Below are 22,411 nucleotides of genomic sequence, written 5' to 3'. Positions count from 1 at the left end.
CTGACTTTGGATCCACTTTGCTCCAGCCATTGTGGGCATTTGGGGAGTGAGGCAACAGATGGAAGATCTTTCTGTCTGTTTCTCATTTTCTCTGTAAATCTGCCTTTCCAGTCAGAACAAAATAAATCTTAAAAAAGAAGAATTTCCTGAAATCATAAATAGCTTTTTATTTGAAACACCCAAGCTTAGAGTCTAAGAAGGATTAATAATATCAACTCTCCATCTTCATACATTGCCTAAGCTTATCCCTCTATTAACTCTACCATTGAGAAAGCAACATTTCTCAACAGTAGCAAAAATGGTCTTGCTGTGTTTGTTTCTAAGGCTACCCAATTACTTCAAGCTGGGTGGCTTAATGCCACAGATGTGTGTTCGTTCACAGTTGTGGAGTCCGGAGTGTGAAATCAGGGCCGCTTTCTTTTGGAGGCTCTGAGAATTTGTTCTGTTCCTGCTTGGTGGGTTTTCGTGGCTGCCAGAAATCCTTGGTGCAGAGCTGCACAATTCCTATCTCTGTCTCTCTTTGCTGGATCTTTGCCCTGCGTGTCCCTTATTTTCTGTCATCCTTGGAAACACCCATTGTTGCATTTAGAGCTCTTTCAAATCCAGGAGATCTCATCAAGGAATATTTACTTTAATTATGCCTTCAAAAGTTCTTATTCAGTTCACTTTCTGAGTTTCTGGGTGAACACAGCTCTTGGAAGTAGGTAATAGTCAACTAGCCAAACTTACACCAGATTGATAATTCCACTGTTGATATAAGGCTAATAAAGAGTAACACTTTTGTTGAGGGTAATTTTATGGTGTAATACTCTTTTAAAGTGTACAGTTCGGGCCCGGCGGCGTGGCCTAGCAGCTAAAGTCCTCGCCTTGAACGCCCCGGGATCCCATATGGGCGCCGGTTCTAATCCCGGCAGCTCCGCTTCCCATCCAGCTCCCTGCTTGTGGCCTGGGAAAGCAGTTGAGGACGGCCCAAACCTTTGGGACCCTGCACCCGCCTGGGAGACCTGGAAGAGGTTCCTGGTTCCCGGCATCGGATCGGCACGCACCGGCCCGTTGTGGCTCACTTGGGGAGTGAAACATCGGATGGAAGATCTTCCTCTCTGTCTCTCCTCCTTTCTGTATATCCGGCTTTCCAATAATAATAAAATCTTTAAAAAAAAGTGTACAGTTCAATGGTTTTAATAACTGACAAAGTTGTGCAGCCATTACCACCAACTAAGCTAGAACATTTCCACCACCGTCCCCGACATCACCTGAGTCACAACCCCATACCTCTCAGCAGCTACATCCCATTCAGTTGTTCGTCAGCCTCCCGTGTGCATGGGTCTGCTTTCTGTTTGTATCTATAGAGTTGTCGATTCAGCACGTTTCATATAAATGGAACCACACAGTAGGTAGTCTTTTTTTTTCTGGTTTTCTTTACTTAGCATGTTTTCAAGGTTCATCCATGTTGTACCGAGTGTCAGCACTTCATTCTTAAGATTCTCTAGAAAAGCAGAGTCAGTAGTAGGAGTATATGTGTGTGTGTAAACAGATGGCTAAGCAGGTAAATTTTATTTTAGGGAAGTAGTTTATATGCTTTTGGAAACTGTCAAGTCCAAACTGAAGGATGAGCTAGCATTCTGAACACACTAAGGAAGAACTGGTGTGCAGCTCAAGGCTGCACTTGCTCTTAGCCAAAGGGCCAAATGATGCAGCTCATGTCTAAAGGCCATCTGCTGGTAGAATTTTCTCGTGTTCAAGGGAAGTCATTCTTTTTCTCTCTTTTTTTTTAGGTTTCTTTTCTTTTTTTTTTTTTTTAAATTTTGCTTCTTTTTAATATTATCATTTTATGATACAGTTTCATAGGCTCTGGGGTTTCCCTTATCCCCTCCCCAATTCCCTTCCCCCTCATTGACTGCCCATTTATTATTACTATAGTATAGTTCTTCATACACAGTTATATATCCATCATTACAGGCATGGAAAATGACAGAGTCCAGCATCCTATTGTCAAGATAAAGTAAACAGATTCATTGGGAGTCCATCTTTAATCTGGAAGTAGAAATGAATACTGCATTGTAGTCTCACATCTGGATGTGATAATCTCCATTACACAGTTACTATACATTCCCTTAAATAAAAATCAGCAATGCAAAATCAACAAGAAGAAAAATAAAAATTTACAATGTCATGAAGTTAAATAACATGCTGCTAGATATGATAGTCTCTATTACACAGTTACTATACATCTGTTAAATGAAAAGCCCAAAACAAAATCAACAACAGGAAGAAAAAAAAAGAAATTAACAACACCATGACGTTAAATAACATGCTACTGAGTGACTAATGTGTCACTGAAGAAATGAAAAAAGAAAATCAAGAACCTTCTTGAAGAAAATGATGCTTCTGTATGATCTATGAGATATTGAAGAATTTAATCAGAAGCAAGTGTTATGAAGAGTTAAAACAAACAAAATCAAAACCCATTAGTTGTGGTTTCTGTGATTTTTGTTGTTGTAATGTGTCCCCTGTAGGCAACAAACAGATGGGTTTTGTTTTTTAATCCAGTCTACTAATCTGTGACATTTGGTTGATGAGTTTAAGCCATTTACATTTAGGGTTAATTAGAATGGGTGGCAATTTGGTCCTGTCATTTTAGCAATGGGTTATTCATTGATTTAATCTTCTGTTGTCTTTTTACTGGGATATTCTTTGCATTTACTTTTGGTTTTGGTGGGCGCTATTCTTCTTCTCTGTCAAGAGAACATCTTTAAGTATCCTTTGTAGGGCAAGTTTGGAAGAGGCATATTCTTTGAACTTTTCTTGACTGTGGAAGAATTTTATTTCATTTTCAAAGACAAAGGAAAATTTTGCTGGGTACTTTATCCTGGGCCGACAATTTTTTCTTATAGAATCTGGAATATGTCACTCCAATTTCTTTTGGCCTGTAGAGTGTTTTGTGAGAGATTTCCTGTGAGTTTAATTGGCATTGCTTTGTATGTCAGTTGATTTTTTTCATGTGCACATTTAGGATCTTTTCCTTATGTTTGAATGAAGAGAGCTTGATGATCAGGAGTCATGGTGAAGATCGCTTTTGGTCAAGCCTGTTTGAAGTTCTCTGCCCCTCTTGAATGTTGTTTCCCAATTCTTTCTCTAGATTAAGGAACTTTTCCTTTATTATTTCATTAAATACATTTTTAAACCCAGCTTCTCTTTCTGCGCCTTCTGGGACTCCCATAACTCTTTATGTTTGGCTTCTTAATAGTGTCTTTCAATTCTTTAATACACTTTTTTTTTAGCCTGATCCAGCTCTGCTTCCAGCTTTTCGTTTGTTTCCCCCTGGTGACAGGAAATATCTTCCAATTCTGAGATTCTTTCTTCTGCTTGCTTCATTCTATTTTGGAGACTCTGCACTGTACATTTAATGTGCTCCACTATATTCTTCATTTCTGATATATCAGCTTTTATTTGATTCCTTTCCAGCGTGACATATTCCTTGAATTCCTTGAATACCTGCTTTACGTGCTTCTCATTGTTGATAAGAACCTTTATAACAAGTCTTATGGATTCTGTGTCCCCCATTTTCTCGATGTCTTCCTCAGTGAACTCTGAGGTTGGCATAGGGTTTTGCTCCTTTTACAGGGGAGTCTTCAGTAATATTCATTGTGCCTTTGTCTCTCCTTTTGCTCTTGGTCATTGTACCTCTGGTTATCAATGTACCTCTGGTTAGCAATCATTGTACCTCTGGTTAGCAATGACCCTTTTGCTCAGGTTTCTAAGCTGTGTCATCCACGGTTCTACAGTTTGATTTTACTTATTGCGGTTGGTACATGGCTCTTGGTTTGCAGTCAGTTGTGCCACTCCCTGCAGCAAATTCCAGGTCTGGGTTCTTATGTTAGATTCCACCATGGTCTCTATAGCTCCAGTTTTTGGCTCACCAGTCTCTACTTGCTGTGAAACTATGCTTAGGCTGGACTATGTCTGTACAACCTTTCTCCCACTTCCGGTTGGAGTAATTCCCAGGATTAGGGAGACACCAAGCATCCTATATAGCTAGGTTACTGTTGGTGGTCATCTTGCCAGAAGCTGTTGTCCATTAGGTCTGAGGGCCACATGGATCTGTTTTGACCTGTACGATACCATAGTTGGTATTATTTTCCTGTTGGACCAGTGCAGCGCACTGAGCCCTTGCCATACTGTACAAAATGGCACCTGATGTGCTACCAGCAGAGTTCCCGATCTGCTGGCCTTCAGGTTTGAGGGCTACCCAGACCTATCTTGGGTGGAAGCTGTAGGATGCCACGTTGTTGCAGTTTGTTGAGCCAGAAATGAGTTCACTCCCAGCTCAGTACACATGCAGTACTCTCCATAGCCCTTGCCTCCTTAAAAAAATGGCACCCAATTCAGCTCTGTGGGTGGACTGCATTGTGAAATACACCCTGTTTCTGCACTGCCCGTCTGGGATCTTCTGCTGTGTCTCTGCTCCTGGTCAAATCAAATAGACCGGCAGCAGGATGGGCAATTCTTTGTCTGGGTTCATATCCTGAGCTCCTGGTGAAAGTCTCTTTCCACCTTGTTGCTGGTGTAGTTCTGGCTGCCAGTAGAGTTCAGCTCACCATTTGATGAATGCCACTGTGGTATTGGTGACTGCAACGCCACACCGATGTGTCCGCTGCTTTCCTGTGCCTGTCAGTCTCCAGGCACCCATCTGCTGTTCTCTCCTCTCCTATTTCCTGGAATGTGCCATCTCTGCCTCACACCTGCTAATATTTCTGCATCTGTTGAAACGTGTCCTTACCCTATTCTGCTTTCATGATTCTTTCTGGGAAGTCATTATGCTGAGGCCTTTTACTGATTGACTGGTCTCTACTTACATTAGAGAGGGCAATATGCCTTACTCAGTCTACCCATCTAAATGCTAGCATTGGATTTTTTTAAAAGTGTAGCAAACATGAAAATTGTACATGTAAGGCGTATATTTGAGTGTTAAATAAATGCATACATTGTGTAACCTCCATTCAGAGTAAATATACTTATTCATTCAAGATGTTAACATTTATTTTTAGTGAAAATATTCCCAAATCCCATCTTGCAATTTTGTATGAAGAAATCTATAGCAAAGTGACATTATGTCATTTTATCCTACATGCAATAGAACCACAGAACTTCTTCTTCTTCTTTTCTAAGATTTGTTTATTTTTATTGGAAAGTCAGATTTACAGAGAGGAGAGGCAGAAAGATCTTCCATCTGCCGGTTCACTCCCAAAGTGATCGTAATGGCTGGAGCTGAGCCATTCTGAAACCAGGAGTCAGGAGCTTCTGCCAGGTTTTCCAAGCGGTGGCAGGGTCCCAAGGCTTTGAGCCATCCTCGACAGCTTCCCCAGGCCACAAGTAGGGAGCTGGAAGGAAAGTGGAGCAGCTGGGACAGGAACCAACGCCCATATGGGATCCTGTCACATGTAAGGTGAGGGTTTAGTGACTAGGCTGCTGCACCAGTCCTATCCTGTCTAGCTTCTTACTCCTGTCTAGCTGTGACCCAATTCTTGTCTCTTGGTTTTGCCTTACCTGCCATCCGCATTTCCTTCTGCAGCCTCAGGAAACCACATCATAGTGTTTAGCTCAGATTACATCTTGATCACGCATGTTTTTTTAGAATCCACCAGTGAATGAGATCATGTGATATTTATCTTTCTGTGCTTGGCTTATTTCACTTTTTAACATAGTGACCTCTAAATTCATCTGTTTTGTTTTAAATGATAAGATTTCACATTTTTTGGTAACTGAGTTATAATCCATAATGTTTATATCTCACGTTTTATTTCTCCATGCATCAATTCCTGGTCACATAGGCTATTTGCATTTTCTGGTCATTGTGATCAGTGCTGAAGTAGTCGTGGGAAAACAGCTATCTTCCCAACTGAATGGTTTCCTTTTCCCTGGATATATGCCCGGGATTGGGATAAATGGATCATGTGGCACTTCTGCTTTTAGTTTTTGGAGTATTGTTGTATTGCTTTCCACCATGGAAGTGCTCATTTACACGTATCCCAACAATACGCAATTGTTTCCTTTCCTGCACATCCTCTCCCACACTCATCTCTTGCCTTTTGGCCGCAACCCGTCCTACTGCAGTAAGGTGCCACCTCATTGTGGCTTTGATTTGTACTTCCCTGATGATTAGTGATATTGAGTGGCTTTTCATACTGCCATGTGTGTCTTCCTCTGAGAAATCTCTGCTTGAATCTATGGCTCATTTTCAAAAATTGGATTTTTATTTGTTTTTTGAATTGTTTGAATTCTTTATATTTTCTGGATATTGATCCCTTGGCAAGATATATAGCTTGCAAATATTTTCACCAATTCTTTTTTTCCAGGTTAATGTAAGTAAAATACTTTATGATTCATAGCTTTTTAAAGCAATTGTAATAAGTTCGGCATTAAAAAAATATTCTTGGCAATATTCTTAATGTCCCATTTAGTTCAACTGAAGACAGCAGGCTCTCCACAGCTGCTTTTGTACTGAAGCTCTTTGCATCTGCTGCTTAGCTGAAACAAATGCAACCTTGTGGAACCAAGTTATACAGGAGAAAAATATTTTAATGATCTTTTTAGGGGCATGCACTTGGTCTAATGGCTGAGTCACCTGCATCCCACACTGGAGTACCTGGATTCAATTCCTGGCTTTGGCTCCTGACTCACATTCATTTCGGTGTAGACCCAAGGAGGCAGGGTCCCAGCCAAGATTGTTGAGTCTCTGCCTTGCAGGTGGGAGACCTCATTTAGGCTCCTGGCTTCAGTGTGGTCCAGCCTGGCTGTTGCAGACACTTCAGGAGTAAGCCAGGGTATGTACGTGGTCTGCTCTATCTTTCTTTTTACTTCTCAGGAAAAAAAATGGAGGGGACCATTTATACATGATTATGGCTATGGTTTTCTTATTTTCAAAATGTTTTATTTGCATAATATATAGAGTGGGTGGTCCTGGGCCAGGCTGAAGCCAAAAGCTGAAAATCCATCTGCATTTCCCAAACATAGGTGGCAGGCGCCAAGATTTTGGGTCATCATCCACTGCTTTCCCAGGACCAATAACAGTGAGCTGGATTGGATGAAGAGCAGCCAGGACTTGAACCAGCACTCTGATCAGGGATGCTGGTGTCATAAGTGGCAGATTAATTTGCTGTGCCACAACACCAGCCACAAGCTTGATTTTTTTCTATTTTATTTTTAAAATTTGTTACTTTATTATTATTATTAGTTTAAAATTTGAATTTTATGTACAATTCTTTAGGGCTAAATTTTATGGTGCAATTCTATAGACTCTGGGATTTCCCTTCCTCCTTCTCCCAAATCCCTCCTCTCAACTGATTTCCCCCATATTATTACAATAATGTAGTCATTCATAAGCAGTCATAAGTCCATCAGTTTGCTATTTAAGTGTGTTGTGACATTGCCAGTACAGACAATGGCAGACTCCATGGTGTTGTAAATTTTTTTTAACTTTATTCTTGTTGTTGATTTTGGTTTTATGGCTTTTCATTCAAGGGAGTATATAGTAACTGCATAACAGAGACTTTGATATCCAAATGTGAAGATACAGTGCAGTGTTCATCTCTGCTTCTAAATCAAAGAAGGACTCCCAGTGAAAGTGTTGGATGCATCTCGACATCTCTTTAGATAGTCTGTTTACTCTGTTTCTTTTGCTGACAACAGCTCTTTTAGTTGGTGAAATGCCATTTATCTGCTTCTGTTTTTATATCCTGATATTTTGGGGTCTTACCCGGAAAATCCTTGTCCATTCCCATGTCATAAAGTATTTTCTTTTGATTATCTTGAAGTTTCAGATCTCCTGTTTAGGTTTGTAATCGTCTCATATGATTGTGTGAATGGTGGAAGCTAGGTATCTAGTTTCTTACTTAAGCATGTGGAGGTCCAATTTGCCTAGCACCACTTATTAGAAATATCATTATTTTTTCAATGCATGTTATTAGCAGCTTTGTGAAAAAATGGTTGGCTGTACAGGCATGGGTTTACTTTAGGGTATATTCTGTCTCATTGGTTTATAAAGCTGTTTTTATGTCAATACCACGCTGTTTTAATTACCTTTGTAATACATTTTAAAGTCGGGTAAAAGCTCTTGCTTGGTTCTTTTTGATTAAGATTGCTTTAGCTACTTGGTACCTTTTGTGATTCTGTACAAATTTTAGCAGTGTTTTATTTGTTTCTGTTTTCAGGTCTGTGAAAATTGTCGTTGTGGCGTTGATAGAAATTGCTTTGACTCTGAAAATCACTTTGGGTAGTATGCCTATTTTAATGATGTTGAATCTTCCAATCCATAAGTACTGGTGTCTTCCATTTCTTTGCGTCTTTCCCAGACTCTTCCATCAATGTTTTATAGTGTTCACTGTGGACCTCTTTACATCTCTAGTTAAATGTGTTCACATGTATTTAACATTTTTCTTTATTTAGTGCTACTAGCGATGGGATTGCTGTCTGGATTTCATCTGTGATGACTCACTGTGGGTGCATGACTATGTTACTGGCTTTGTCTCCTCTGACTGCTGATTTTATTCATTAGTTCTAACAGCATTTTGGTGAAGTCATTGGGGTTTTCTGTAAATGAGATCCTGTCATCTGCAAACAGTGACAGCCTGTTTTCCAGTGTGGATGCCCCTGATTTTTTGTCTAATTGCTCCAGCAAGAATTTCAAGCATGACGTTGAAAGAAAGCGACGAAAGTGGGCATTCTTTTCCTTTTCCAGATCTCAGAAACAAAGTTTTCAGCTTTTCTGCATTAAATAGGATGCTAGCTGTTGACTTGTTTTAAATGGTCTTTTTAATGTTGAAGTTTGTTCTTTCTGTACTTAATTTGGTCAGAGGTTTTTATCTTGAGAGGATGTTGAATTTTATCAAATGGCTTTTCTGCATCAATCGAGATGATCGTATGATTTTGTTCTTCATTATGTTGATGCGATGTATCACATATATTGATTTGTATGTTGAGCATTTTTGTATCTCTGGGTTGCATTCTATTTGGTAACAGTGAATGTTCTTTTAAATGTACCATGGGAATTGATTTGCTTGTGTTTTGTTGAAGATTTTTCCATTTTTGTTGTGTCCTTGTCTGGTTTTGGTAATGCTGGCATCATGGGGTGGATCTTGGAAGAACCCATTTGTCCTCTATATTTTTGAATAATTTGGGGATGATTGCTGTTAATCTTTTTTAAAATTCTTGGTAGAATTTGGCATTGAAGCCCTCTGATTATAGGTCTTTTTTTTGGAATTTTATTATTGATTCAGTTTCACTACTTATTACTGGTTTGTTTAGAAATGCTATTTTCTTACAATTCAGTCTGTGCCAGATATGTGTGCCCAAGAGTTTGTGAGTTTCTTTTAGCTTATGAAATTTGTTTTCATGTCATTGTTTATTCTACTTTTTAACAATGCTTTTTATTTCTGTGATGTCAGTGGTAATGTTTGCTTTTCATCTTTAATTCTGTATATGTGAAACTTCTCTTTGCATCAATTTTGTTTATATTTTCAAAGAATCAGCTTTTCATTTTATGGTGATTTGAACTTGTAAAAGTCTGTCATTGATTTGTGCTGAGTTTTATTATCTGTTTCCTTCCACCAATTTTGGATTTGATTTGTTCCTGTGTTTCTAGTTCCTCAAGCCACAATGGTAAGTTGTTTGAGGTCTATTTAGAAATTCAAAGCACTTTGTCCTGTTGAGGTGGGCTATGGTGTGTCTGCTGATCAGGTGGACTCACTTCTCCATGGCTATACCCATCAGCTGCTGGTATTGATGGCTGGCTTATAAGGCTGTTTAACCAGGACACAACTCTTCTGATCACTGAAGTAGATCTGTAGTTCTTATGAGGGTGATTTGATATGTGCATAGCTGTTCATGCTGGTGTCCTGTGGGCTCCTGGTTGCCATCTTGACTTTGCCGTAAATGTTGGTCTACGAGAAATATCTGGGATAATGTGTGACCAAACATCTGAATCTCATAGCCTAGTTGAGTAAACACATAAAATTAGCCATTGCAATAGCTTTCTATGGATAAATAATATTCCATTATGTGGACATAACATATTTTTTGTCCATTTACTATTTGATGGACATTTGGATTTTTTCATATTTTGGCTGTTGTGAATAAGATTTATATGAACATCCATGTGTATGTCTTATACGTATTTCTGTCTATTTCAAAATTATGGCGAAAGATGTTGATTCCTGGGTTATCCAGATACCCCCAATACAAAAGCCATACATTAAATTTCCTCTGAATTTTAGACCAAGAAAAAATAAAACTTTCAAGAAAATTATTAAGTTTTAATTTGGCTTGTGAAGAGAAGGATTATAGATATCCCTTTCAACAGTATCCTGTGCATCCTAAACATGGCTAGGATATTTTTTCCAAGGTTCTGCTAAATTGTGTTGCATTAAAATAATGTACTCAGGTACAAACTTAAAGCTATGTAGACATTTGTTAGTCTTATTGCACTTTCACTATTATGAAATCTAAAGGAACTTACAAATCATAGGATAAAAATGGAATTTAATGATTAATGATATATTTCCATGTGTTCTATTTTTTATTTTATCTTTTTAAACTTAATTTTTTTTTAGTATAAAGTTAGATTTACAGAGAAAATGAGTGACAGAAAGAAGGACCTTCCACCCACTGGTTCACTCCCTAAGTGGCTGCAATGTTCAGAGCTGAGCCGATTGGAAGCCAGGAGCCAGGAGCCTCTTCTGGGTCCCTTACACAGGTTCAGGGTCCCAAGGCTTTGGGCAGTCCTTGACTGTTTTCTCAGGCCACAAACAAGGAGCTGGATGAACTGGAGCAGTGGGGATATGAACTGGCGCTCATAAGGGATCCCGGTGCATGCCAGGCAAGGACTTTAGCCAATAGGCTATGGCACTGGGCCCATGTTTATACTATTTTACTGAAATTGCTAGGAGTGTATGATTCTTGTGGTACAGATCCCTTTGAGTTGGGCATGTCAGTATTTTATTTTTTCCTATGAAGAGGCAGATACTGTATCATGTGCTTATTTTACTATTGTAGATTCTTTATTTGTATATCCACCATAACATGGTTTGGCCTTCACTTTGCATGAGCATATTGTTTATGTATTAACTTTACCTTTGCTCTTTTCTCATTAACCAGGACAATTAAAGCACTGCTATTAGTTGGCACAAATACAGCCGTGTACAAATACATGCACAGTCTCTGAAATCATGTGGCAGAACTCCAGAGGATACGGAAAATGCCAACTGCTTCATGGCTTGCATCTCTTAGGATGAGTGTGAACTGAATATATTAAAATACCCCATTATGTCAGCAGCTTAGATAGGAGACATTTTCTTCCCTCACTGAAAAGAAGCATGGTATGAGATAAGACCTTCCATGCACACTATATTAACTCACTCCATAGTCATCAGCAACCAAGCTTCTTCTATCTTTCTGCTTTAGAATATTACCAATACATTTAATCTTCAACCTCCCCTCTTGGCCTAAAGTAGCTATTAGGGCTCCAGCTACTGCAGTCACCAGGTAGGACAAAGTGTGGATGTTTGCTATGTTTCTCGGAGCGATACACTTCTTGTGCCTTCAATGCTAGAACTTAGTCCCTGGACATGCTTTATAGGGAGTCACCCTAAGAAGTGAGTAACCTAAGCAGTAAGAAAGAGCTGAAGAATAGCCATTTGATGGAGAACTGTCAGCTGTACCATATGGCGCAAAGTTAGCAAGGATCTGTAACCCCAGGTTAGCAGTCAGAAACCAGAAACCAGTAGAAAGCCCTTGTTAATTTTTGTTGGTCTCCAATGGAAGCACCCAAAGGGGATAAAATTCTTGAGCTGCCTCCGAAAGTTTCTCCAGTTTTCCAACTCTCTTGAAATGTCTCTATTAGGGCAAATGTTCTCCATGTTCCTTCTCCATTCTAGACTCATCTCCATGCCACTCAGTGCAGCATTCATCTTGTTTTCTTATCTCCTGATTGGGTTCTGCAGAGGCCTGTTGGCCAGCTTGGCCCACTGGCACTGTTCTGCTTGGCAGCTTGTATACAAGGGTGACAGAGCCAGAGAGAGAAGATCCTCCTGGGGGCCTGGGGTTATGAAAGGGGCCAAGGGTGTAAGCTTCTCTCCTTGATCTCTGCTACCTTTCTGCTTTGGTTAGGTCTTAGTGATCCTCTTTAAAGAGGGGGCTTGATAGAGAGGCACTCAACAACACCCGTGAGGGCTGGATGGTTGAGTTGGTTAGATAGAACTAAGCTTTAATACCCATTGACAAGTACAAGAGCCAAATGGGATAGGGGACAGACTAGTCTTCTGCTACACATACTGGCAAACCAGGGTAGGGGGCGGGCCTGGTGGGGGTTATTGTGGGTCGCCCCAACTAGGCTGCAGCTCCCACTGGTTGATGTAAGGGCCGAACCAGACTGGACTGCAACACCCATTGGTTCCAGTGCAACTCGAGACCGAAAACAGAACCAACCCAGCAATTGTAACCACCAGCTGATCGTGGTGATGGACTGTGCCGGGCCCTGTGCTTGCTAGAACATACAAGAAACTAGTCTGGGAATACCTCAAAGTTTCTTTGGAGATCTCCCCAATCGAACTGCTGGACTCAGAACTCTAACCAAGAAAAGACAGAAGACAGAGCAGATCAATCATTCATCACAGCTATATGTTGGCAGCTAAATATGGGGCAAACGGAGACTTTATGATGGAACATATCAATCAGTGGACGACCTCATCGAGTGAAACTGGCAGCGATTTATAACCAGAGAACTATTAACACCACTCGAGCACATATCTCAGAGCATGCCCCACATCCGGGACTTGGGGTGGGCGGGAAACCGGGTGGGGCTTCTCCCTCAATATCCCCCTTTACCTCAGATACATGATGGAAACAATATGGACATAATAGTATTACCCACTTCCCTATCCCCCTGAACCTTTTTTTTCCTTTTTTTTCTTTCTTTAACTGTAATTAACTATGTAAAGATTGTCAACAACAATACAATAAAATAGATTTAAAAAAAAAAAAAGAGGGGGCTTGGGGATCATAGGGGCCACCCATACTTTGCTGCTTTGCCACATTCCCAGAGCCTTTGCAACAGTTCCTGCCATGACCATTTTTGAGGGCAGCCTTGACCTCTGGTAGCACATTTAGATTCTCTAGGGGAGCCAGCACGCTTGATTTTCAAACCTGATCACTCCCCCCCCCCCCCCCCGCCGGGCCATGGCCCATATGATATGGGAGAATTGACTACCATGTTTTCATTTCCCTTAAGGTAGTGTGCTTCCCCAAGGGGAGTGGGCTTGCTCTTCAGTCTTGTTTACAGTCAGTTCCACCTGCCCAACAGAAAGCAAGGGGTACAGGTCTTACTGTAGTCCAGGCCCTGGTGGAATGACACTGAGTTAGTCCTATCCCACACCCAGGAATCTGTGACTGGTTTAACTTCAGGCAGCTGAGGCCTCTGTCACTACTGCTGGCTCCAAGTTCTGTCCTGGTGGCTTGGCTCTGAGCTCCAGGATTTGCTTCCTGACAACAGGAATTCAGGCAGTCCTTAGGACTGTGATGAAGTCTCATGTTTTTCAGAAATTCTTGGCAACACAGTCTTCTCATTAGGATTCAATTCAACTTGCATCTAGCTCTCCAAGCTGTGTTCCATCACCTTTGGTAGGGAGCCCACTGTAACTGCTTTCCTCATCTCAAGAGAAAGGCTGAATATATCTCTTCTATTAATATATTTAAAATAATAAAGGTTAATAGGGAGAGAGAAAGAGGAGGAGGAGAGAAAGATGGAGAGAGAAGAGACTTTTCTGTGTGCTTCTTAAGAACAAGGATTTTCTTCTACATGACTTCAATGCATTCATCACACTCAGAAATTAACATTGGGACAGTACTGTGCCATATACTGTTCTCTGATATCCACCCCATATTCAAATATAGATTCTGATAACTTGGGATCCAGGGGTGGTCTCCATTCCAGCTCATTGAAAGCACCCTCTTTAGGTGGCATTTCCCTGTGCACATGGAGAGTCCCTTCTGTTAGCTCTGGGCATTTTATTTTTTCTGTCCTGAGCTGCAGTTGTTGTTTTCATACCTTCTTGGTTTCAAGCCATTCAGCTGTTTCACTTTCTTAGGGCGGTTGATTCCTTTGAGTGAAGTCTGTGCAACGGCTATGAACTTGCCCACTCGTGTCTGTCATCAGCCACCTCTCTGTCTGGAAAGGTGTCCTAGCCTCAGGCTGCTCTAGAAAAGTACCTCAAACTGGGTGGCTTCTAATGAACACTGGTTTAGACCTCACATTGGTGGAAGCTGCAGAGGCTGAGATTAAGGTATTGGCAGATCTGGCATCTGGTAAGGACCTGCTTCCTCTTCACAGATGGTCTTTCACTTATGGTCACAAATGGTGTAAGGGACAGCACAGCTCACTGCAATCTCTTTTGTAAGGCCCATTTGAAAAATGAAATCATATTGGAGGTTAGGATTTTAACACATGAATTTTGGGGAGACAGAACCAGTCAAACCATCGCAAAAAGAAATTTCATTTTGGGCGCTAGCATTGTGGCACAACAGGTTAAACCACCCTTGTGATGATGGAATCTCCTGTCAGAGCTCCTGTTTCAGTCCCAGACTTTCTGCCTCGGATCCAGCTCCCTGCTCAAGTGCTTGGGAAAACAGCAGAAGCGGGCCCAAGAATGTGGGTCCCTGCTGTGTGTGGAGGAGTCATGGATGGAATTCCAGGCTGTTGACTCTGGCTTGGCTCAACACTGTTGTTATGGCTCCTTGGGGAGTTAATCTGGGTGGAAAATCTGTCTCTGACTCTCCCTCTATGTTGCTGTGCCTTTCAAACTGATAAATAAATTGACAGAATTTAGTATCTTAGGAAACGATATGTGTCTTGGTAAAAAGTGGCTTATGATGTCAGCAGGTGTTTTCCTCAATTTCATAAAGTCACAGAGGTTATTAACTGAACTCTCCAATTAGCCAGCCATATCCAAAACAGTCACGTCTCTTCCCAGTCATGTCCTAAGTCTTAGAGTATTTTTCTGCTGCTACTCTGACTTTCTACTGGGATAGTAAGAACCTTCCCAGTTGAAATTAGATGAACTTATGTCAAAAAATATTCATTAACCCAACAACTTTAGTGTTTTATATGTACTATTTTATATATACTTATTGTTTTTGTATATAAACAATTTGAAGAGGGATTTCACTCATCAGGAGTAATAGCACTTTAAAGAATCTCTTACTACTTTTTTCTTTTTCTGTCTTGCTAGGTAACATCTATACCTTTTCCCAGTTCTCTTTCAAGTTCTAAGTTTCTCCAGGAAGTCTTTCCTGTAACCTTAGCATAGACCCTTGTGTTTCCCCTCCTTGTCTCAGCTCTTTTTCCTGAAGGTTTTCTTCCTGACACCCTTTAACCCCACTCTCCCATGGAAGCATAGCATGGGAGTAGATAAAATGAGACAATATCCTTTGTTCTTGGCAAGCAAGGGATGGGAGCACAGGAGGAGAACTATCAAATGGATATTATTTGGCAGATTTTATTTCATTACATTTGTTCTTAAAGTATTAAATTATTTGAACCAAAATTAAAACACAAGATGATTTTTTTGAGACTATGCCTCTATATCTGGTTTGAACTGCTGGGAAGTTCAGAATGAAATTCACAGTTTTGTTGAACTTGCACTTTTTCTGTTCATTCCATGCAAATTTGTTTCAAAGTGATTACTTTTGATATCTATTAGGGTTTTTTTTTTGGTAAATGAACTTTCAAATAAGTTTCATAAAAATGAAAGCTGTATCATATAAATGCAACATATAAAATATCTATTCTCTTTTTGGGTCTGTATTACTTATTCGGAAGGCAGCTCACCACTCTACTACCAACACTTGCTATATTATTTATTTGAAAGGTGAAGTTACAGATAAAACAGGAGACCCCGAGACAGATCATCCATCTGATGGTTCATTCCTCAGATGGCCAGAAACTGTATCTGGGATTTCCATGTGGGTGGCAGTGTCATTTTTCGCTGTTTTCCCAGGCATAGTAACAGAGAGCTGGATTGGAAATGGAGTAGTTGAGACCGTGGCTTAACCCTCTGTACCATAATGTTAGCCCCAATTTATTCTTCTAAAGTATAAGATTCAGTGGTTTTTGATTTATTCATAGAACTGTACAAATACCACCACTGTTTAATTTCTAAACATTTCATGACTAGCTAAAAAAACTGAACCTACGGCTAGTTACTTCCCATTTTATTCCCACTTGTCCTTCAGCCCCTGTAAATGAAATCACGCAATACGTGCAGGTTCCCATTGTGGTGGAACAGTTGGGCTGTCACCTGGGACACATGCATGTCAATTAGAGTCCCACCTCTGCTTCCAATCCAGCTTCTTGCTAAGGCACATCTTGGGAGGCATCTGGTGATAGCTCAAGCACTTGGGTTGTTGTAGCTTTCGTAGGACTGAATGCTAGGCTCCTTGTTTTGGCCTAGGATTGAATTGAGTGAATTAATGATGGAAGATCTTTTTCTGTGTCAGCTTTCTTCCGTTTAGCACAATGTTTTCAAGCTGTATTCATGCAACATTTCCTACTCCATTTAGTTTTATTGCTGAATAACATTTCATTGTGGGGCTGTATGACATTTTGCCTTTTCATTATTCAGATGGATATTTGTGTTGTTTTCTCTTCTTAGAAATTGTGAATAATGTTTTTTTGTGTATATGGGAACAAGTTTTGTGTAGGTATAAGTTTTCAGTTCTCTTGGCCATACCGTTAGGGGTAGAATTGCTGAGTCACATGGTAACTCTACATTTAACATTTCTAAAATTGTCCATCTATTTTCCACAACAGCTATGCCTTTTTATGTTCTTTCAAGTAGTGGGTAGAGTCCCAGTTTGCTCACATCCTTATAAACCCTCTGTTATTGTCTGTGTTTATTTTAGCTATACTAGTGGATGTTAAGTGACAGTTTATTTGCATTTATTTTAACATTTAAATATTAAAATTTTTTGTGTGCCTCTGAAATAGCCGTAATTTTTTTTATGATGGTGAAATGAACTGTACCTAAAATGTGCTATTTAACTATTATCAAATTTAAAGATCAGTGGTAGTTTTGATATTCATACTTTTGTGCAAACATTACCATGATCCATTTTCGGAGTATGTTCAACCCAAACCGAAACTGTGCCCATAAGATAATAGCTCCCGTGCCAGTGCCATGCTCATCTTCTGCCCTGCGTTCATGTGGGAGAGCCAGAGGGAGCTTCTGACTCCCAGCTTTGGATTGGCTCAAACCAGCAGATATTTCTGCTTATCTCTCTTTCTCTTCATGTAAAATCTGCCTTTCAAATATATATATGAAAATATATTAAATATGTATTGTTTTCAAATATATAATATATATTATATTTGAGAATATATATATATTAAAGTACAACTGCCTTAAGACATGTTCATCCAGCACCTAATGTTTAGCAAAATCTGTTGACCTATTTGGCGATGAGTTTCATTCTCCTTCACTCATGAAATAAGTTATTAAGTTATTAATAAAGTTATTAAATAAGTTATTAAGTAGTTCCACTGACTTCTGAGTTGTCTTGCTTATACAGTTTTCTTAAAGAAATGCAATAGAAATGACCAGCATCCTCTTGATTTCTTAGATTAAAACTCTGGAACAGACCAAAGCCCTTGAAGAGCTAACTAAATCCAGGGACAAGCTGGAAAAGATGAAGGAGCGAGCTGAGAAAAAGCTGATGTCAGTCAAGTCAGAACTGGATACCACAGAACATGATGCTAAGGAAGACAAGGAAAGGGCCAGAAACATGATGGAAGTGGTAACGAGGGAAATGAAGACACTAAAGAAATCTCTGGAAGAAGCGGAAAAGAGAGAAAGGCAGGTGGGTAGGAAGTTGGTGGGAGAACCTTGATTAGGAAATGACACCACAGTCCCAAACTTGTTTGCTAGTCACTCATTTCTTTGCTTTTAAAAATACGAATTGCTTCATGAATATGAATGTCATCCTTAGCTGGGAGACATGCTGATCTCCGTGTCCTTCCATTTTTAGTATTTGCACTTTTAAACAAGACATCATTCATTCAATTCTTAAAACACAGCTTCCAAAGATTTTACATATCATTTCAACTCATCCATTCACCCTCTCAGCATCTTTTTGGCATTCAGATAACCGTTATCACTTACCCTGTGAAGAAAAATAACTCACATTTTCGTGATGTGGCATTATAAGAGAGAGAGAAAAGATCATTCTTATCAAAGCAGTGGAAAGCTGGTGAGAATCCAAGTTCTGCTTGTGGTGAGGTTTTATTGTTTGGTGATTGCCTCTGGAGTTTGCATCATCCCAGATCTTGTAACGTTAACCAGGACTTGGACCTCAGGTGGGAAGCCTTATCTTTCGCGGAGATCAGGGAAGGGAACAGGCCCATGCCTCACACGGTGGCACCCAGACTTCACAGTCGACCGAGCCCAGATGTTAGCCATAAAAAAGGCCTCGTTGGCGGGCTGGTTGTGCCTTTTATCTGGCGAACATATCAGGAGGTCAGGCGTAAAGAAACGTCCGGGGCAGTCTGACCCTTGTTGCCTCTGGCTTTCACGTCACTCTTTTTCTGAGGTTCAAAAGGGCAGAGCGTTGACTCTGGTGCTAGGATTCTTTCTTCCTTCTTTTTCTTTCTTTCTTTCTTGCTTTCTTCTTTCTCTCTCTCTGCCTGTCTCTGTTTTGGTTGCTTCTGCTTTGTCTCTCAGAAGTAGGTGGGGCTAGTGTGTCAGGCAGGTGGGGAAAAAGCCACTCTAAGTAGTCTCAGAAATGAAGCTTGCTGGGAAGGAATAGCTTTGGCCACCTTTGAAAGGGAGGAAATGTTTTGTCAGGGAGACTGGAGAGTTGTCTAAGTTCCTTCAGGCAACTGTTACAGAACATTATAGATCAGGTACTTCTAAAAGGCTCGCTCTTCTCACAGTTCCAGGGACTGGGAAGTTCAGTTCCTTGGTGCCTTCAAATTCAGCCTCCGATTCATGGAAGGAGCCCTCTCCCTGAGTCCTCATCTGGTGGAAGGAAGGTCAAGGCTGTTCTCTAGGGTTTTTCTTTATAAGGGTTCCAACCTGATCATGGAAGCTCCAAATATTATAAAACTACCTAAACTTCATCACCGCCCAAGCCCCACCTCTTCATTATCATGTTTCAACAATGTGGGTGATTTTTGGAGGAATACGAATATTCAGACCATGGCATATAGACATATTAGTTCCCAAACTGGACTCTGCAAGAGGTTAGGAAGCAATGGGAACATTTGGGAGACAGTTGTGGATATGACTCTGCCTTCAGGCTGGATCATGTCTTTGCTAAAGTGGAAGGCACCATGAGGAGGTGTCGCTCAGACATCCTAGCTGCCGGCTTCTGCCTTAACCTGGAACCATGGAGATGCCGACAGGTTTCAGAGCTGTGAGGCATAGTTTTTTTTTAATGATTTATTTTGTTATTTATTTAAGGGGAGAGGGACTGAGAGAAAGCAAGAGAAAGAAACAAGGAGACCTTGCACCTCTGATTCACTTCCCAAGTGGCTGCAGTGGCTGGGGCTGGGCCAGGCTGCAGCTGGGAGCCTGGCCTTCCAACCAAGTCCAAAGACTCGATTCATTAGCAGGGAGCTGAAAGTCCAACCATGGCTCTGATATGGGATGACAGTGTTGCAGGTAGTAACTTAGTGTGCTGCACCTCAACACTGGTACCCATGCATATATTTTTAATCATCGACCCTGGACTCCTATTTTTTTCTTTCATGTTAAGCAAATACTGTTTTAAAGCAGCCCAGTGTTATGGGTTGTGAGGTGTCAATCTGCAATGTGATTTGATAGTAATTGGAAGTCTTTCTACTTTCCATCACTTATACTCATTATCATTTGTTCTTCCTTTGGTTTAAGAAGTTCATTGTGGGGCTAGTGTTGTGGCATAGTGGGTAAAGCCACCACTTGTGATGCCATGTCATCCTGCATTGGTGCCGGTTCACATCCCAGCTGCTCCACTACTAATCCACCTCACTGCAAATGGTGGGGAAAAGCAACAAAAGATGGTCCAAGTGTTTGGTCCTTTGCCATTCATATGGGAGACCCAGACGAAGCTCTTGGGTCTTGCTTTCAGCTTGGCCCAGTCCTGGTCATTACAGCCACCTGGGGAATGAACTATAAGTCACTGTAACTCTGACTTTCAAATAAAAAAAATCTCTTAGAAAGAGTTTATTGCTTGGCTAAAATTTCAATGCATAGGATTTATCATCCATTGACACAGTCATATCAACCTTTCCTGATATGTGAATGCCTAGTCATCCTTTCACTTGCCAATATTCAGAAGTGAGTATATGGTTAAGCCCATCCTTCACTTGAGGACATCATTTTAGTGAGGCGGAGTCTCAAGACTTGGTAGCCAATACAATGTCAACTGGTTCATCACCTGAAAGGAAAATAGAAGTGTTTCATGAGCAATTTGATTTTTTAAGAGAACTATAGTTAATGTGCTTAGGGAATTTACTGATCTCATGTAAACCTGAGTTTTCCAGTTTTTGTTTTGTTGTTGATTTTGGCCCAGAGATAGTTGATACACCTTGCAGTGGCAATTCATGCTTTTCTGTTTGTTATTGCAGCTGGTGGACTTCAGAGAGATTGTGTCTCAGATGTTGGGCTTAAATGTGACCAATCTTGCTCTTCCCGATTATGAAATCATCAAACGTCTTGAAAGACTGATCCATTCACATCAGCATCACTTTGTCACCTGTGCCTGCCTCAAAGATGTGACTCCTGGGCAAGATGAACACCTGCAAAGCCACGTGAAATTTCTTCATTGAGTACTTGTGTCTCATGAGGGAGGTGGGGCTCAGAGATGGGGCATAAGTCCACGTGTGTCTTAAATGTAGTCTGTGTGTGAATCTATGCTCTGATCATGTAGTGACAATGCATAATTGGCTAAAGCATCTCAAAGGTACCAGCCTTCGGCAATTGTTCAGCAGTAAAAACACCTGTTATTTAACTTGCCGTCACCTTGGGACTGAGGATAATTCCACTAGGTTGCATGTATGCACTTGGAAATGTGAGTAGGGGATAACATGTTCTTGGTGTCTGCTTATGAGTCAGCTGATTTAATGCTCATAAGGGCATGTGGAGAAACTTTAATCACTTTGTTTGGCAACCTCTCTGGGGCTAAGTACGATATTGCTTTCTCAAGATTCAGTTGGCTCCACATCAAAGGCCATGCTTCTCCTTCTCCTTCAAGAAGCTTCAGTGTCTCCCGAATCTTTGTGGTGTTGGTAGAAATCACCTGCATAAGGAAGGAAACCTTCCTGTGATCATGAAATTAAGTCCCAAGTAACATATTTGTGATTGTAACCTATGCAATCTTTCTAAAAGGCAGGATACTTAGGTACCCATCCAGGAAGACAGTTAACCTGTTTTAAATGTTGCTAATGGATCATACCCGGTGGTAATTTCCTGTTGGTTTGGGAGGAAGAGAGACAGAGAGAGGGTTTGCTTTCCAAATGCCTACAATGGCTGGAGTTGGTTCAGGCTAAAGCTAGGAACTCATGGGTGGCAGAAGCAAACTATGTCAGCCATCACTGGCAAATTCTGTCAAGGTAAACTACAGAGCCAGCCGAATCTTTGCTGAGAGTGCTCCCATGACTCCTTCAGCCTTTGGTAGACTTCAGCTACCTGCTAATGCAGATACTGATAGATAGCAGCTTGAATTTGCCCCCTGTGCCAGCATCTGCCAGCTGATGTTATGATAAAACCCAACCAACCCATACCCACTCTGACTTATGCATGCACCAGAAGGAAGAGTCAACCCAGTCTGATTTTCCCCTAGTCCAGTTCATATGAGGCCACCAGGTGTTGTAGCCCTGCCCAACCTGGTCTGCCCCCATCCCAACTCAAGCTCTCCAGTGTGAGTGGGATCCAGCAGGGGAGCCCCACACAGCCCTCCTACCAGCTTTGCCTCCTCCCCCCTTGGTCTCATGTGTACTGGTTTGGTGCTGCAGCCCAGCCAGCATGATGTACCTCACCTCGGCTTTTGCCAGTGGGTGCTGTGCTTGTATTTGCAGTGGGTAATAAGAACTGATCCAGCCTGGTTTGCCCCCGACCTGTGCCAAATGTATGGCAGTAGGTATCGTTCCCTGGCCTGGTCCAGGATAATCCCTATTGTGGTTCTTGTGCTCACCTGCAGGGACTGTGTCCCAGCAGAGGAGTTGCCCAAGCTCCTCCATCAGAACCCCTCTCAATGCCAGATCTCATGTACACCAGTGGGTCCAGGAGCCAGCCCTACTTTGTCCACCTCCTGTCCTAGCAGGAACAGTGAACTTTCTTGATTGGCCCTTACCCATTCTGGTTTTTACTGTTGGGGTGTTACAGCCCAG

At 41.1% G+C, this 22,411-nt stretch overlaps 1 protein-coding gene and 1 non-coding gene across 2 annotated transcripts in view; one reads left to right on the top strand and one right to left on the bottom strand.

Annotated features, from left to right (window-relative positions):
* The window catches only part of CCDC170 (coiled-coil domain containing 170), a 116,337-nt gene extending 94,167 nt beyond the window's left edge, over nt 1-22,170 (top strand). The window contains exons 10-11 of the mRNA XM_058664079.1: nt 17,668-17,904; nt 20,651-22,170. Of these exons, the coding sequence (XP_058520062.1) occupies nt 17,668-17,904; nt 20,651-20,851 (438 nt within the window). The 3' untranslated portion in view covers nt 20,852-22,170. The remainder of the gene's footprint in view (nt 1-17,667; nt 17,905-20,650) is intronic.
* On the bottom strand, nt 17,993-18,094 carry LOC118758410 (U6 spliceosomal RNA). The gene has a single exon (XR_004995701.2). It is a non-coding gene; the product is annotated as a U6 spliceosomal RNA (small nuclear RNA).
* Nucleotides 22,171-22,411: the final 241 nt, after the last annotated feature.

This window comes from Ochotona princeps, chromosome 1 (genome assembly GCF_030435755.1).
Source record: "Ochotona princeps isolate mOchPri1 chromosome 1, mOchPri1.hap1, whole genome shotgun sequence".
Lineage (NCBI taxonomy): Eukaryota > Metazoa > Chordata > Mammalia > Lagomorpha > Ochotonidae > Ochotona > Ochotona princeps.
This window is presented reverse-complemented; position numbering and strand designations above follow the sequence as displayed.